The sequence below is a fragment of the Nuphar pumila genome, chromosome 2 (genome assembly GCF_984573655.1).
Source record: "Nuphar pumila chromosome 2, dmNupPumi1.hap1.1, whole genome shotgun sequence".
NCBI lineage: Eukaryota > Viridiplantae > Streptophyta > Magnoliopsida > Nymphaeales > Nymphaeaceae > Nuphar > Nuphar pumila.
This window is the reverse complement of record NC_143250.1, coordinates 141696485-141714369: the sequence shown is the minus strand read 5'-3', so window position 1 is coordinate 141714369 and position 17885 is coordinate 141696485. Positions and strand designations below refer to the sequence as shown.

At 35.6% G+C, this 17885-nt stretch overlaps 1 protein-coding gene across 3 annotated transcripts in view; it reads left to right on the top strand.

Annotated features, from left to right (window-relative positions):
* The window catches only part of LOC149847378 (uncharacterized), a 34593-nt gene that overhangs the window by 9726 nt on the left and 6982 nt on the right, over positions 1-17885 (top strand). For all 3 annotated transcript variants that reach the window (XM_089996974.1, XM_089996975.1, XM_089996976.1), the window contains exons 9-15: positions 6626-6703; positions 8084-8140; positions 16101-16710; positions 16789-16844; positions 17405-17484; positions 17643-17725; positions 17801-17880. In XM_089996974.1, the coding sequence (XP_089853100.1) occupies positions 6626-6703; positions 8084-8140; positions 16101-16710; positions 16789-16844; positions 17405-17484; positions 17643-17725; positions 17801-17880 (1044 nt within the window). The remainder of the gene's footprint in view (positions 1-6625; positions 6704-8083; positions 8141-16100; positions 16711-16788; positions 16845-17404; positions 17485-17642; positions 17726-17800; positions 17881-17885) is intronic.

Below are 17885 nucleotides of genomic sequence, written 5' to 3'. Positions count from 1 at the left end.
CTTTGATCATTGACATTCATAATAAGAACCTAGTGTGGCATGTATTTAATGCATATTGTTTAGTAAAAGATGGATATTCCTTATTCATCGTCAGGCAATAGCTTATACTTAGACTTGTTTGGTGCTAATATTTTTTAGTCCCTCTCATGTTGAAACCTCTTTGCTTCATGGAGCCCATCCCTTCTAGGTGCATTTCATTGATAGATTCTAGATGTATTAGATGTTCATATTTGGCCAAACACCTAGCACTGAATTCTTTTATTTTGTTTATGATACTCACAAAAAACTTCTGGATGATAATAGAGATATCTTATTGGCGATGTGGATATTGATGATAGTGACTATATAATTGACAGCCTTGAATGGTTCTGCTAAGCATGCCGAATGTAAGCATGTAAAAAATGGATTGGATTTAGTTCAGTCTTCCATTAGAAGCAAATCAATGGCTTCTTGTATTTGTGGATCCCAGGCATTCACAAACTGTACATCTGTACATGAATGAGTCAAGTTACTCATGGCGTATTTGTGAACCATCTCTCCAAGGTTCGTGATTCGTCAAAGATATATTATTGAAGTTCTCTTGTTATTGCCTTTGACATATTACCCCAAAAATGGATCCCATTCTAATGCATCTAATAAATTTATTGTATGAAGTGGGATTTCAAAAGCTTCTTATTCCACAATGGTTCAATCATTTTTTCGTTCTTTCATATTCTAGGGGATCTTGATCAGGAAAGAAAATGCCTCATACTAATGGATTCCAGTCTATGACCTTAGGTTCCAATTCCCAGGGTCTTTTAGAACTTTCAGATGTGGTTTCATCAAGTGGTATTATACAAAATAGAACTGTCAAGTGCTTGTGCTTGCGTGGGGCCTGTTTTTTGTTTCATGAATCCTGCATGGCTGATCTTACTTAAGTTGGATCCAATGCTGGGATTGTTCAGCAAATAGCTAGAAAAAAATACTGTAGTGCAATGCATGTGGGTTTTTTTTGAGGCATATGAATAAAGCTCCATGTATTTGTAGATTTTGTGAGGAATAAGAAGTAAATGACAGCTGACTGTTTTTTCTCTCTCTTTTTTCCCCTCTATTTTTTCTCATCATTGTCTTTGGGGTGATCTCTCACCACCTGTTTCTGAAATAAAATTTTATCCTTTTCCTCTAAAAAAGTAGTGAATGGTAACTTTACTGCATATTGTAGTTTAGAAAATTGATGTTGTAACTTGAAATTTTGCTGCTACAAAACCTACTAGCTTCCGACAAGTGATTGATGTTGAACCACCAATTGACGGGTCTCTTTCATACCCTCATCTTTACTAATTGACTAGTATTTTAAATGTTGGAATGGGATCCTAAAGAACAATTGTTTCCTTATGGATTTTTTTCCTCAACTTTTTGCAAAGGAAGTTGGTGAAAGTAGGTTGAACTTCTCATTTTTTGTCGACTAAGCTAAGCACCAAACATCTATGTTTGACTGGTATTGCACACCAATGATAGCTATTCCTAATATTTTCCTCATAGCTGGTAGTGTATATACGACATCTGGACTTCCATAAAATGAAAAAGACCAACTTGTCATTAGTCATGGTTTTAAAGATTAAAGATGAAGATTTTCTTTGAAAAGGGTCAAATGGTGGTATGAGATGTACTTTGGTAAATTGAGGTATGTCTCTCTTCCTATGGGATTTGGTGGGTTTGATATCGAAATACTAGATTTATTGAACAAGGGCCTCTGTGCCAAATGGTCATTGGCTTTGTATATGGATAACAACCCGTGGACTAGAATGGTCAGTGCTAGATATGGAATCAACAATTGGCCATGGAACAAAGTTATTATTGTAGGTGGAAAAGAGGTTTGGGCATATTGAATGGTTGGCTAACAATTTTAGATGATTTTATGTCTATGGTAGCAGCTAAATTGGGAAAGGAGCATACCAATATTATCGCTCTATTTTCAGTGAACAATATTAAAGGTAAAATATCACGACATTTTAAAAATATTGCCAATTTAATTATACCCAGAGTTGCTATACTTGAGGAAGCGGGAACATGAAGTGATTCGTGAAGCGGGAAGCAAGGAACTTCTAAAATTTTAGGTAGCGAGAAGCGCATGACGACTTAGAAGCGAACTGAGAATTGTCTCGAAAGCGAGAAGGGAAGCAAACCGGAAGCGACCTAGGAATTGAACCGGAAGCGAACTAGGATTCAAAGGGAGAACAAATAAGGAAGCGACCTAGGTTTCGAGTGGGAAGCCAAAGAGAATCAAATAAGAATCAAAAGGGAAGCAAAAATGTAATTATAACATGAGCACAAGAAGATGGTAAATGTCTTTGTGTGCATCGACCATGGCAATTCCACACAAAAGAAAAATCAACACAAGCAAAGTAGGAAAAAGAAAGCAGCATGTGGTGCTGGGTATGGACAAAGGGCATCATACAAGGAGCAGAAAAATGTGCAGAACCTGATCAAGAATGGTCCAAATACATTACAATGTTCAGGATAGGATGCATGTAGAATTTCATAAAGGAGCACAAAGCTTGTTGCAGCAGACAGTGAGTGAAAACCTTGAGCAACAGATATGCAGAAATCATCATAAAAAGGCTTTGGTAGTGCTAAAAACAAACCATCATAGAGAGATAAATAGAGCACACCATAGTAAACAAATAAGATTTATGAAGAGTGGGAATGCTTGGTGAAGGATACAGGCTGCATTCAGTCACTCAAATACAATAATATCTAAGAGCTTCCTAATGAAAAACAAAAGAGAAAATTACATTTACATAACCATTTTTCTTAAAAACAAAAAGAAAAATACCCTAAAATCCACATCTAAGAGCAAGAGACAGAAAGAGTGAGAAGAGAGAGAGGGAGAGCAGTGGGAGAGAGAGTGAGACAGACACAGGGCGCGCACGAGAGAGAGAGAGAGAGAGAGAGAGAGAGAGAGAGAGAGAGAGAGAGAGAGAGAGAGAGAGAGAGAGAGAGAGAGTTATTCGTATCTTTCTTTTATTGATCATTGATAGAGCCAGGAGTAGAGTATCTTTTGGATAACTCTATGTGGAGTTTTGGCCCTTCCTGAGAGTAACTGTTTTCATGGCTGGTATCCCAGGATAAAATCGATATTCTTGAAGTCAGAAAAAGAAATGATATATTCTAACTTTTCTGCTTGTTGTGATGACAAGATGATGGACCTGGTGGGACCTTAAGTGTTTTGTCCATTCTTAAGTAAGTTGTTCAAACCATAGTCAATATTGCTGATGTTTTGAAACTATCATGAAGTTATTAGCAATTTAAGGTAAGCCGATAGTATCGGCAATATATCATGATTTTTTTTTCAAAATATTGCTAGAAATCAAAATATGGCAATATTATCATGATATTTTTGCAATAATTTTGAAAATTTATTATTTTGATATAATTTAAGCCAAGTTTTTATATTCTTTTATTTCTTTTGTATTTAAATTTTTTTTCAAACTTACGAAAAATGGTACAAAATCTATTATTTTAATTTTTAATTTTAATACTCCTGAGGTTTTTCTGAGAAAAAACATCTATTGAAAATCTCTCCGAGAAAAACAATCGGCGAGAAATTGCCTTGAACGATACAAGTGATTATGGTTCAAACTTGCATTACTGTAACTCTTTCTTATTACAACCTATGTCATAGGGATTCGGCTAACCAGGTGCCGCACCCACGTCGACACGACGCGGGTGCGCGTGCGGTCAACCAGACCCTGGGTGCGGTCAATGCACCCAGGGTCATTTATGTAAAAAAAAAGACAGTGAGGGAGGCTCGCCTGAAGAAGAAGAAGAAGAAGAAGAAGAAGAAGAAGAAGAAGAAGAAGAAGTGAAGAAGTGAAGAAGAAGAAGACAACGAGGAAAGAGAGAGGCTAGAGGGAACTCACCTGAAAGGGGGGCTCGCCGGACGTGGAGCTTGCCGGCGTTAGGTGGCCGGAAAACGAACAGAAGAGATGGAGCCTACGATGGGGGGAGAAGGCAAGCAAGGAGAGAGAGTGAGCAGCGTGGGGAGGGTTTCACGAATGAAACCCTACCCTGCGTGCTTATTTAAAGCATGTTTTATCGGGTTTGGATCTGGGTCAGATCCAAACCCGATTTTTTTGCTGCACCCCCACACCCATGTTTTTTTAAAGTGCTGCATCCCTGCACCCGCACCCATGTGACATAGATTACAACATTGATCAACAAGAATAAACATTGGCGTCATGTGGTGGTTACTTGCAGCCTGGTGGTTTACCTAGTTAGAGAGGAAGCATGGAATTTCTGTGGAGTGGCCCTGTAGGTTGATTTCTATTCATTGTCATATTCAGTCATGTATTAGTTTGTGCTACTGGAAGATGACCCTACCTGGACCTCTCTTGAATTAGTCCTAGAATATGATTTATGATTTAGTTCCATTTTGGTGAATGTTAATTGGTGACCAGTGTTATTAAAAACGTGCCTCAAGGCCCAAAAAGCGCGTCTCGCCTCAAGGCGAGGGGCTTTATGCCTTGAGGCGCAAGGATAAGGCGTAAAAGCCCTGAGGTGTGCGCCTCATAGGCCTTGAGGTACGCCTCAAGATGAGGCACACACGCCTTGAAATTTTGGTCAAATGAGGGGTCAAAGCCCTCATTTGACAAAAAATTAGGGTTTAAAAAAGGGCCCCCGACCCTATATTTTTTTTCACGCAGTCTCTCTCTCTCGTCTCTCACACACAGTCTCTCTCTCAGCCACGCAAGCTTCTTCATTTAGGTAATGCTCCTTCCCCTCTTCATTTACAAAATTTCTTTTTTGTTATTTTTCTGTCATTTAGATATGAAAGAAATTTGTATATATTTTTCTTTTCTGTTACTTTTCTGTGTGAAATAACAGTCTGCAGTTCGATTGAGTTCTACTCTCCTTTGGCGTTAAATTTTGGGCTGGTATACAACATGAAATAGGTAGAATTTATGTTGTACGACATGCATTGTATATACATTTATATGTATGTGTATGTGTGTGCATGCGTGCATGTTTGTATTGGCAGCTACTACAACAACAACAACAACTACTACGCCTTCATCCCAAAACAATTGGGGTCAGCGATATGAACAAAAAAAGAAATTCATTTTGGGTCTTCCACATGAATCCTTTTCCTCCAATCATTTCTATCCAATGCCATGTCCTCGGTGAGGTTCAAAGCATTCATATCCTTTCCTATCATCTCCATCCAAGTCTTCCTAGGCCTACCCCGACCTCTTTTAACTAATATATTTTCCCATTTCTCCAACCTTCTAACTGGAGCATCATTAGGCCTTCGCCAAATATGTCCAAACCACCGTAAACGATTCTCTCGCATCTTATTTTCAATGGGTGCAACACCTACCTTCTTACGTATCTCCTCGTTCCGAATCTTATCTTTTATTGTATTTCCACACATCCATCTAAGCATCCGCATCTCAGCTACACTCATTTTTTGAATATGATGTCTCTTGGCAGCCCAACATTCCGTACCATATAGTAAAGCGGGTCTAATAGTCGTCCTATAAAACTTTCCCTTCAACCGCAATGGCATTCTACGATCGCACAACACTCCAGTTGCACTCGGTATAACATAATGATTATTTGTGAATGTCTGAGTTGCTAGTTTGGCCTTGTTGTTGGTCATAATGTTTATTCTTAAAACCGGTAAAGAACAACATTAGTGGTTGATTTTTACTATATGTTGTTTCTAAATTATTTTTGTTGTTTTCTTATCTTGCTAAGTATGCTTGACACCTTATTTTCTTATAATTTTAATTGTGGCTTTAATGTTACTCATCTTCAAGCCATTGTATTGATGCCTCTTTACTCAAAGACCACTGCTTGTATTTTGCATGTCACATAGTAGAAAACAGAATTAGATTGAATTTCAAATCTGTGTATTGCAGGCCACATAGTAGAAAATAGAATTGTTGCATTAATGTTACTTTTACATGTTAATCTCATATTTTTCAGTATTTATTTGAGATTTTTTATTTCTTGTTGGTTGTTGCTTCATCAATAAAGCATTTTTTATTTATTTGTAATTTTAGATATTTTTTATAGTTTTTTTTAAGTTTTCAAATTTTTTTTTGAGGCTTACGCTTTACGCCTCGAGGCTTACGCCTTGCCTCAGATTTTGGTGGAGCGCCTCGCTACGCCTCAACGCTTTTCACAACACTGTTGGTGACTTTTTCTCACCTTGTCTTAATAAATATGCAATCTTAATCCTTTCTTACGGGAAAAGTAAAAAGACAAAGGAACTGCATCAATTTTTTGTTTATTTGTTTCTGAGAGCATTTTCATGGTGTAACTTTAATCGTTCAGTCTTGTTACTTTTGGTTCTTAATTTGGTCGTTCTTACTGATTTTATTTTGTGCTCTTGTAAGAATGATGTTCTTATGTTATTAGCTGCCTTTGTGGCACCAGATCATTAATCATATGCTTGCATTCCTTCACTGTGATTCTTGAAAGAATTGTCTCTGCAAGGTCCTGGATGGCTATGCTTGCCTACTGCTTTTTACTACATTCTTTGAACTACTTCTTTCAAGTTTATTGTTCATCTCAATTCTGGTGCTACTGGGTATTGGCAGTTTTCTTTACACATTTTTATGTTCTGCACTGATAATAGGTAATTGACGCTTGTGCCAAAGGCAATCTGGGACGGTTTATCAATCATAGTTGTGATCCTAACTGTCGTACGGAGAAGGTACAATTCCCTTGTTATGTTACTGCCAACTCTCTTCTGTTCATACTTCTTGATGTGTATATGTTCTTTTTTTTATAGTTATGAACTTTGATAATCTGTTTGGGAGGTTTCTTTCTCTTCTCTTTGTACTAATTTCTGTTGTCTTAAAAGGTATTTATTCTGTTACAACTTAGTGAGGTTTATGCCAACTGTTTTTTATATATCATTTCAGTGTCTTGGAAGAAGAGATCAATTTTAGACCATAGTCACAAATATTGGTGGTATTTTGAAAATATCTAAATGTTATTGCAATGTTGTCAAATGCTGAACCACTTTGAAAAAAACTATTGTTTTTGAAATATCATCTATTTATAAATAACACATTTATTTTGATATGATCATATCATCTATATTAATACTTTTTATTTTAATGTTTTTACATTTTTATTTTTATATATATTTTTTTCATATATTATAAAACAAATAAGTGCACTCAACTCCAATTTTTTGAGGTTGATGAGTATATTATCATCATACTCATTAACCAGTTTGGTTAAATGTGCTTGTAGTCATAGTGACAGAAGTTTAAAAGATATTGGCAATATTTTTAAAATATCACGATATTATCGCTGTATTTTCAGCAAATGATATTATAGGCAAAATATTGCAATATTATTACGTGAATATCACGATATTGTCATGATAATATCACAATATTATCAATTATTGTTTTTTTTTCTAATCTCAAGTGTGCTTTCTTCTTTATTTTGCATATTTTTATTTTGTTATATATGTATTTCATTATCTAAACATGATATTTTCTTACTTATTTTTATTATTTTTATATTTTTTAAGCCTCAAGATTTATCATCAAACTTATAATATCACGATAAATAGCCGATACCAATATTTGTGACTATGCATAAAAATAAAATAACCCGTTTTTTCTGATAAATAGCCATTAAAAATGTAAATATCATGTAAAATTGTGATATTTTTGTTGAAATTGCAGTATTTTCTAAATATCATGATATTTTGGCCATCTAAAATATTGACCAAAATTTCAAATTTTTTAGTGTTTCTGAATATTGCTGATTTTTTTGTTATGCTTGTAGTCATTGATGTTGGGTTTAAAATCAAAATATTCTTATAGGAGCAACTGGCCTAACCATATGTTTCCAAGCAAGAGGGTGGGAGGAGATGCCAAAGCCAAGATTTTTCTTTTTAATTTTCAGACATTTGAGACTTGTAGTACTACTGAAAAGTTATATTTATTCCATTTTAATAATTATGTTTCCATGATGGAGTGCGTGTTATGATTTACTTAATCTCTAGTTAGGGCATCTCTTATTCAATGGCTTTTGTGTTGTCCCTAACGTTGACTCCAATTTCTGTTTCTAGTGGATGGTGAATGGTGAAGTTTGCATTGGATTGTTTGCATTACGTGACATCAAGAAGGTAATCTTCTTTTTTACTATGTTATCTTATTCGTTCTAGCTTTTAGGGCATCTGAAAATTTCAATACTTCAAACTGTTCTTCAGTGATTAAGGTGCACGTGGGAATAGTTAAGAATTTAATCTGTAGTTTAGTTGAAGGATGATGACTCATTGCCAATTTGATAATGCCAATGCCTCATTGAATGATCTTGTTATGTCATTTTTGCCAATAGTTGCCAAACTCATGATTAGGAATTAGGTCGCCCAAACCATGCACTACAAGGATGAGGGTCACTATCGACGACTTTTCTCACCGCTATTGCCCTATTTACTGCCGTTATTGCCCTATTTACCGCCGCTATAGGTCTATGACAGTGACAAAAAACGGCCACCAATTTTTGGCCTCATTTGAGCAATAATGGCGACATTTATAGGTTGTCTTTAATGTGTGACCCAACACTGGCGAAAAATCTTGCTTGAACTGGGAACACCAATAGCGGCGACCAACCTATAACGACGACATTTTTGTGTCGCCTTTATAGCTTGTAACAAGAAGCATTAATTTGTCGTTATAGTCGATAACAACGAGAAGTAAGTCACCGTTATAGGCTATGAAGGCGACAATTAAGTCACTCTTATAGGTTGTAACAACGACATAGAGTTAAGGCCGATAACGACGACACAAGAATGTCACCGTTATAGGCCTTAAACTTGCAAAAATAAATTTTTTATATTAGCTTTAATTTTTTTACATTATATTAAACAAAACGATAAATACAATTCAAATATACGCTCAAACATCCTTACATCCATTCAAATATAAACATACACTTTAAACATCAATTCAAATATATATTTGAAGTGTATGTGTATTTAAATGTATGTTTTAGGATGTATAAACTCTAGTGTATGTTTATATATAAACATACATTGTGTAAACATACACTAGTGGTTATACATCCTGAAATATACATTCAAATATAAACATACACTTCTCCAACCTCCTCAAACATTCAACTTCAAACATACATTCAAATATAAACATGCACTTCAAAAAACAAAAACAATTCAAAAAACATACTTACATCTTCTCCCACCCCTCCCCTACATCCTATCCAAACTTACAACAAACACATTTCAAAAAACATACATTTTCTCCAACTCCCTCCCCTACATCATCTCCAAACCTGCAACAAGCACACTTCAAAAAAATAAACATACATCCTCTCCAACCCCCTCCATTCCTCTTCAAACTTGCAACAAACACACTTCAAGAATGAGTACAATCTGATAATTAAAAAAAAATTGTAAAAAGCAACAATTATGACAATATTAATGATGATGATAGCAGTATGAGAATTCAGTTTGATAACTTACATATATTTTAATCACATTACGATTGAAGGCTTGATAATGCTTTTGCCTTTTCCTGCACTTTCATGAGAATATGAAAAAACATAACGATAACATTAATAAAACATCTTTTCACATCCAAGATGATATCAACTTCAATTCAATAAATATATATATATATATATATAATCAATTTGACATTAACTAAAACATCTCATTATGGTAAAAATTAATACAGGCCAAACAAAAAGAAGATATAAACACACACGTATCCTTAGAACATAACATGACTTCAAAAACAGTGACATGTTCATCCAACAAATAGACATCTGACAGTTTTATCTACAAGAAAATAAGAGAGATCTAGGATGGAGGGTTTTGTCTGAGACAATCTATGAAGGTTTGCATCTACTCTCTAAGCCTCCTAGTTTCTTCTCTCTCTCTCTCTCTCTCTCTCTCTCTCTCGCTCCCAGTCTTCTCTCTCTCGCTCTCATTCTTCTCTCTTGCTCCCGTTCTTCTCTTTCTCTTGCTCATGTTGCACTCGGTCTATCTTTTGTTCTCTTAATTGTTGGAGCTTCGACTGCGTGGCCTCTAGCTGAGAATATAATTTTGAAATATGGATTTTGCCTTTGGATGAAATGGCAAATACACCCATCCCTCTCACATGTCCAGACCGCTCCCCGAGGATTTTGTCAAATACGTCTTGCTACGACATCGACATGCCTCCTTGTGAAGAACATGTTTCATTTCTTTCAATCTCCACAGAGTGCAACTTGTTCTGCACGACGTTAATATTTGGTTATCAGTAACTAATGATAATGTACAAAATAGAATGAATGAATGCGGCTTTTGCTTCGCTGATACAAAGTATGAGTTACTTACAAAGGTGTCTTCTGCTTCACTGCAAATGAATGTCGTGCGATCTGAATCAACTGTAGAACATACTCGCTGTTGGTTCGTGCTACTCGCTCTTGGTTCGTGCCCTTTCATTTCAGAATATAAATATTAGGGAATAATTTGGAATTTATTAAATCAAACATATTTAACACTATACTACGATATAAAAAAAATAAACTTAGGGAATAAGAAACTTACTCTCATATGAAACCTCTTGATGTATGAAGACGATCCACTGGTATGTTGGACCATCTGTTTTGTTTTATTCGCGAATTTTTTCTCCAACATCCGTTGTTAACCAAAGGAAGATCAATTAGTTTACGAAAATCTAAAAATTTGAACATTTATTTGCTATGAATATATATCCAATATTTATCGTCAAATAGTCTCCAGTGAAAAAGTTGCAAATTCCTTTCCACACTTCAGAGTCGACTCCATCGAGAGGATGTTATGCTGCTTTGTCGTGGATTTCAAACCTCTTGTAATGCTTGTAAAAACCTTCTCGCACCTTTGAGTATGATAACTGAAGCTGCTTATCCACAGTAGCACGATATTCAACCATATCCTTGTCTAAATCAAACTCAGCCTACACTAAATTATCAAAATGCTGTTAGTAACATTTTTTTATAGATTAATCTGTTTATCAAAATATAGTTAGGCAATAGTCTTTTTATCTTCTCGGACCTTTATCTATGACTTGTGAGTGATGTTGGCTCGTTCCTTGATGATGCAAAAAAGCCTTCTAGAGAATACAGAGGCGCTCTCGCCCACAATTCCTTGCATCTCAGGGTTGATAGTTACTGAAACCTTTCATTGTTTAATTTGCTTCTGGTGGGCTATACATTTGTTCTTCCCACGTTTGCGCTGAAAACTTTCTGTAGTTGATAATTTGTTGCAAGAAACAAATATTAATAGGAATGACAATAATAAAATTTTAATTATATTAGAAAATTATTGGATTTATATTTACATGAGGCCGCCGTGGACGATACTGGAGCTGCAGTGGCCTGTGGTCTGTGGGGGGTCTCCTCTTCCTCTCTTGATATATCACCCACCTATGATCTGAAGTCGATCCCGTCTAGGTGTTCACCTTCACTGGCGGGTGGTGAACTGATCCATGGGGAGGAAGAATGCCCACCTCATCGTGAACTGTTAATTTCATGTAAACAATATTAACTCAGACTATACTTTACAAAATTGAATCATATAAGAATATTCACTATTATACAAGAACATTAAATCAAATGAACGACAACAACATGATCATGGAGTTAAGATAGCACAAAATTATGAAATATAAACAAGGTCCATATAAATTTTTGAACTCATTTTTAAGAGGGAAAAAGAACACAGGCACTTGCATTACACTTCCTTTGTGATCCTAGATGCTTTGTCAATTCTTCAATCGACAAATGTTTAATTGCACTTATATCAATTTCTGGGTCTAACTATGAGTCCAACCACTTAGGACTTTTTGACAATATATGTACGGCTATGTCACATGGGTGCGGGGGTGCTGCAAAAAAAAAATATAAATATAAATATAAATATAAATATATAAAGTCCAAAAGTTGAACATAAATGACCCTGGGTGTGTTGACCGCATTGGGTGCCGCACCTACACGCACACCCGCATCGCGTCGACGCGGGTGCGGCACCCAATTGGCCGAGTCCTTGTGATATAGATGTACGGTAATAATTTAAAAAAAAAACACAAACAAATTATGATGATTGACATGCCATCAACTACATCTTTATTGAACACATTCTAAAGTCTTATCTTATATATATAGGTCAACTCAGTGACTCGTCGAGGTTTTGTTAACTTTTGATTTTGTATAAAAATAATGTATTATTAGTCAACTAAATACAAAAAAAGCTAGAAAATGACATGATTTCTTCTAAACTCACTAAATAAATCAAATAACATCATGCTAAGTTACAACTAAGCTGCATCTAGCCATTTACTAACAAGAAATCAGTGTAACAAACTAAACTAGTGTTTCTAACTATAGATCCTATAACATAATTCATCTAACCAATCTAACAATATCAATGAATTAAAACAAAAACAAAAACAAGCATTGAACTTCAGGATCTTCAATAAATTGAAATTGACTAGTAAAGTTGAAAAAAATTAGGCAAAATGAAAGCCTAAAATAAGCAATGAAAAACAATCCAAAAGACTTGCAAATTTTGAACAATTTTTTCAATAAAAAAGAGTTTGCACGTGCAAAGATCAAATTCCCTTTCGCTTCATGTTCGGTGTATTGGTTATGGTTTAAAGATACCATTTACAGTAAAAGAGCAACAAGCTTCTCAACTACTATGGGAACTTCCTATAATCAAATCACCAAGTATCTCTAATCCATCACTAGATGGGCTTATTGTCTTCATAATAAATTCAAAGGAAAAACAAAAGGCAACACCCATTGAAGGAAAAAAAGAATGATTTAAACACATGATTTTGTGATTTTTTTATATTTTTATCTGAGTTCTACAGTGTAAATAACTAGGGTAAATGCTCACCATGATTCACAATATCATTGGCCTCAAATAATCTGCAACATATTACATAATATACCATGTTGGCATTGCAATTGAATGAGTGCAACTCAAAAGAATCATCAATCACCCAAGATATAACAAAAAATTCAAATGATCTTCCTCCGCAATAGATAAAAATTCACAACTATTTTGAAATTCACATTGTGGAACGCTTGAACAGTTAGTCCCATCAAATTGTTCCACTCTCAAACATCAAGAAGGTCGCATACGACATCCTCAAGCAACTGAACCAAGCAATAAGCAATGCTAGATCGCAAATTCAGCCTGCCTACACCCTCTATAACTTTTGCCTTTTTCGTACCGATCGATTTCAGAAGCCACAATCTCTGTAATTTCGGAGTTGCTAAATTCGACTGTCGCGCTATCAACAAGCTTCCTGCGACCAGCACCAACACCTTCCATTGATCCTCCACCATTGATCTGTGGTAAAACTTCTCTGAGTACTTCCGCGACAAAGCAAAACTCCAGCCCGAACCAGGGTTTTCGAAGAGGATAAAACCATCTATTCCGCTCCCTCTCCTTGAATTGAATTTGGAATTATGTCTAGTGTTGAAACCACTGAAACCATCTCTCACTCTTTTCAAATTAAAATTAAGGTTAGTGTTAGGGTTAAAATCAAAACACCTCATATGCTTTTGCTTCTCAAACTAAAACTAGGGTTAGGGTTAGGGTTAGGGAGTATCTCTGCTCTGTACACTTTCATATTTACCAGCCTAGTAGGGTGTGACACACAAACCATTCCTTGCGATGTTAGGTGCATAACTAATACACCAAAAAGGTCTAGAGCAGAGTTACCAGTCGAGGAAGCGGGAGTTGAAAGCGATACGGGAAGCGGGAGCGGGAAGCGAGGCACTTTCAAAAATTTAGGAAGTGGGGAAGCGTGGGACTACTTAGAAGAAAATTCCGAACCGTCTCGAAAGCGACCTAGGAAGCGAACCGGAAGCGACCTAGGAAGCGAACCAGAAGCGAGGGGGAAGCAAAAAAAAAAATGGAAAAATGGGGAAGCGAGGGGGAAGCGCGCTTCCCATAAATGGGAAATGTGCTTCCCATAAATGGGAAGCGCGTTCCCCATAAAAGGGAAACATGCTTCCCATAAAAGGGAAGCACATTTCCCAAAAAAGGGGGACGCTTCCTCTCACGCTTCGGAAGCACGACGTTTCGCGCTTCCCCTTTTACCTAGGTGCTTCCGGTAACTCTGGTCTAGAGTGATTAAGATCAATATATCCTCTTTCAGTTAACGTTTCAAAGAGAGGTTTTTCTTCCTCTCCTCCTCCATGACCCCATCAGAGTCAGACAAAGGTCACACCATCATTGTCACAACCCCCGCACTTCAGAGAGAGAGAGGCTGTCCTTCCCCTTTCCCTCCATAACCAAGGGAGGTCACAACCTTCTTTTGGTTCACGTTTGAGAGAGAGAGAGGAAGAGAGAACTCACCGGTCACTGTTGTGTCGCCGGTGGGAGTTGTTGAGTGTTGCCGCTTTCTCTGTGAGGATGGAGGAAATCAAGATTATGGAGAAAAAGCAAAAACGTGTTGAGACATTGCACAAAGAGAAGAGGAAAAAAGAAAAAGAGTCTGTTGGGCCCTTTTAAAATACTAGGCTATGACAACAACAAAAATGTCATTGTTATAGAGAAAAAGAAAGGTTATAAAAGCGACTGACATGTCGCCGTTATAGAGAAAGGCTATAACGGCGAGCTTTTTATCTCGTCGTTATATATCAATAGCAGCAATATTATATGCTTGTTAAATATTGCCGTAAAAGTTTTTTAATGGCAATAATTAACAGGCATATAATGTTGTTATAAACATGCCTATAAAGATGATATCTAAAGTCGTCATTATAAGTTTGTTTATAATGGCGACATATTTATTGGTGATATATGAAGGCGCCGTTATAGACATGTCTTTAAGTGTGACATTTGTGTGGGGCTAAGTCATTCATGGGGATATCTAATGTCGCCGTTATTTCTAAGTCAATAGCGGCGACTTTTTTGTCGCGATTAAAGAGTTGCCGCTATTGACTTTGTGCCTTGTAGTGATGACTCATGGGTCAGTGGGTTGGCCTTGATTTTTTAGGACTTTGTATTTTTTTCATAAATATAATTAATAATAAGTGTCAAAAAATAAAAGAAAGCTTATATTATTGTCATACTTAATTTTCAAAAGAATTTAAAAAAAGAAAAAGAAAATAGAACACACATGAAGGATGAATTATCAAATCCAATTCTAGAATGGTCTGCTTTCTCCATGCTTAATTCACATTTGGATATCAAGGTAGATAGTAAATCTCTAAATCCAACAAATTGACTTTATAATGAACAAATACATGACTCAAGAACTATGTCATATTGTTACTTCACTTGGCATGTGTTTTCTGTGTTGATGCAACACAGGGTATGCTACGGAAGTTCACGGACACAGGCAAACCTATGCTGAATATTGTTAAACTGTATACTGTACTTTATTTATTTCTTTTTCTGATCTTGATTGTTTAATTTGTGTTTGCCCATGTGTTTTTCTTTTAGAATATGTCATTGAATACATTATATTTAATTTTTGACTTGTATTTATTATTAATCATAATGATTTAAAATTGTTGATCGAGAATTTGCATTTAACATGGTATTGATGCTTTATTTCTTTATAAGAATTTTAAATGCATACAAGCAAAAAATTATTTTTATATGAATGATGTATTGCTGTGTCCCCATATCTTAGTTTTTGCAAAACTCTCATATTGTACCAAGTGTGTTCGAGTTGTGTCTTGTACTCGTGGTCTGTCTGTGTCAATATTGTGAAAAACGTTGAGGCGTAGTGAGGCGCTCCACCAAAAACCAAAGCAAGGCGTAAGCCTCAATTTTTTTTATTTTTTTTAAACTTAAGAAACTTTAAAAAAATATCTAAAAATACAAATAAATAGAAGAAATGCTTTATTGATGAAGCAACAACCAATAAGAAATAGAAAATCTCAAATAAATATCGAAAAATGTGAAATTAACATGTAAAAGTAACATTAATGCAACAAATTGATCTATGTTTATAGTCAATGTTGTGGTTGGTCTTCAGTTATAGTCAATGTTTCACTTGTACTTACTAGTGGATGTCGTTTGTTTTCAACTTGATTAAGTGTTGCTTCATTTCTCTCCTTTAACTGTATCCCAGGATGAGGAAGTAACCTTTGATTACAACTATGTGCGAGTGTTCGGGGCTGCTGCAAAAAAATGTTTCTGTGGTTCTTCTGGATGCAGAGGATATATTGGTGGTGATCCCCTGAATGCCGAAGCCGTTATTGAAAGTGATTCAGAAGAAGATTTTCCTGAACCAGTAATGCTTCAAGAAGTTGACAGAAATGAGCATCTTGAAGTTGAAATGATCATTGAAAATAAATTGCCAGATGTTACTGCTCCACCTACTGATATTTCTTTAGAAATCACCAGTATTAAGGATGTTCTTCCTGTTCCAACTAGTGCTACCTCTTTAGAAAGCAGGAACACCAAGAATGTTGCTTCTGTTCCTGTGACCTTTTCAGAAACTGCGGACATCAAGGATGCTGTTCCTGTTCCACCTAAAGCTACTAATTTGGAAACTGCTGACATTAAAAGCAAACCTTTGTCACTGCCTACAGAAGGCAACACTAAGGTTCCAAAATCTTGTGTTGTGCTGTTGAAATCTTCTAAAACAGTAAAAAAGACAAAGAATGACACTTACCAGGGAAGGGCTTGCAGGCCCAAAAAGATTTTAATAGTTGCTGACAGAAATCGGTTTGAAGGAGGTAAACTTTTTATATCTGTGATTGTGCTCCTTTTGTTAACTCATATAAGCAAATTCACTTCCATGTTTCTCTTTTCAGTTGAAGAAAAACTAAATGAACTGCTGGATGTGGAAGGCGGGATCAGCAGACGAAAAGTAACATTTCTTTACTGTGTTACCTTTAATATCTTATTTTGAACCTTGAATTAGACCTGCCGTACTGTTTGAAAGTTGAATATAATAGATTTTTGCTTTGAGGATCTGGAATTTATTTTCCAATCTATAATATCTGAAGATCATGTCGTCAATGTTATGAGTGTGTCAAGAAACTGTTTGGTATTTTTTGGCATACCATCCTCCGTGCTGCTTTTATTTGTTTTATTTTGTTTTAAGTTCTTCATTTTCTGCTTTATTGCCTCTGTGAAATGATTATATGATCTGAGAAAATGCATGCTGGTCAGCTTTTGATTATATCTTTCTTGGAGTGAAAAGTATACTTCAGTGGCAATTTAAAATTTTTAATTGGCAGATTTTATCCACTATATTGCTTGATTGAAATCACAAATGGACTCCGTCCCCTTATATCAGTTGCCTTGTGTCTTGTTTGGTCCTGAAAATATTTGCCAAAAATGATAACGTTTCATGCATCAATTATATTAATCTTTGTCCTTAGTCTACACAGTTGTCTTTTCTCTTAAGTGTCTTTTTGTGGACAGGATGCTGCAAAAGGTTATTTGAAGCTATTGTTCATCACAGCATCTTCTGGTGATAATGTTAATGGAGGGTGTCATCAAAGGTCTTAAATTCATATCATTTCCCTAGAACATCTTTTGTGCCAAATTTAATTAAACCTGGCTATCAATTTCCTAATTCCCTTTTCAGAAGATAGTAGTTCTGGAATTTTTGTGAGATTTTCATGTTCCTGGCTGATCTTTTTTTTTTTCTTATTTTCAGCACACGAGATTTGTCAATAATTCTTGATGCACTGTTAAAAACCAAGTCCCGAACAGTTTTAGTTGATATAATCAATAAAAATGGTAATAATGGCTTCCTCGTCATTTATCTTGACTTTCATGGAGTACAAAACTATGATACATTTTATTTGTTTGCAGGTCTGCAAATGCTGCACAACATAATGAAGCAAAACCAGAAGAAATTTAAAAAAATTCCCATTATTCGAAAGCTTTTGAAGGTGTG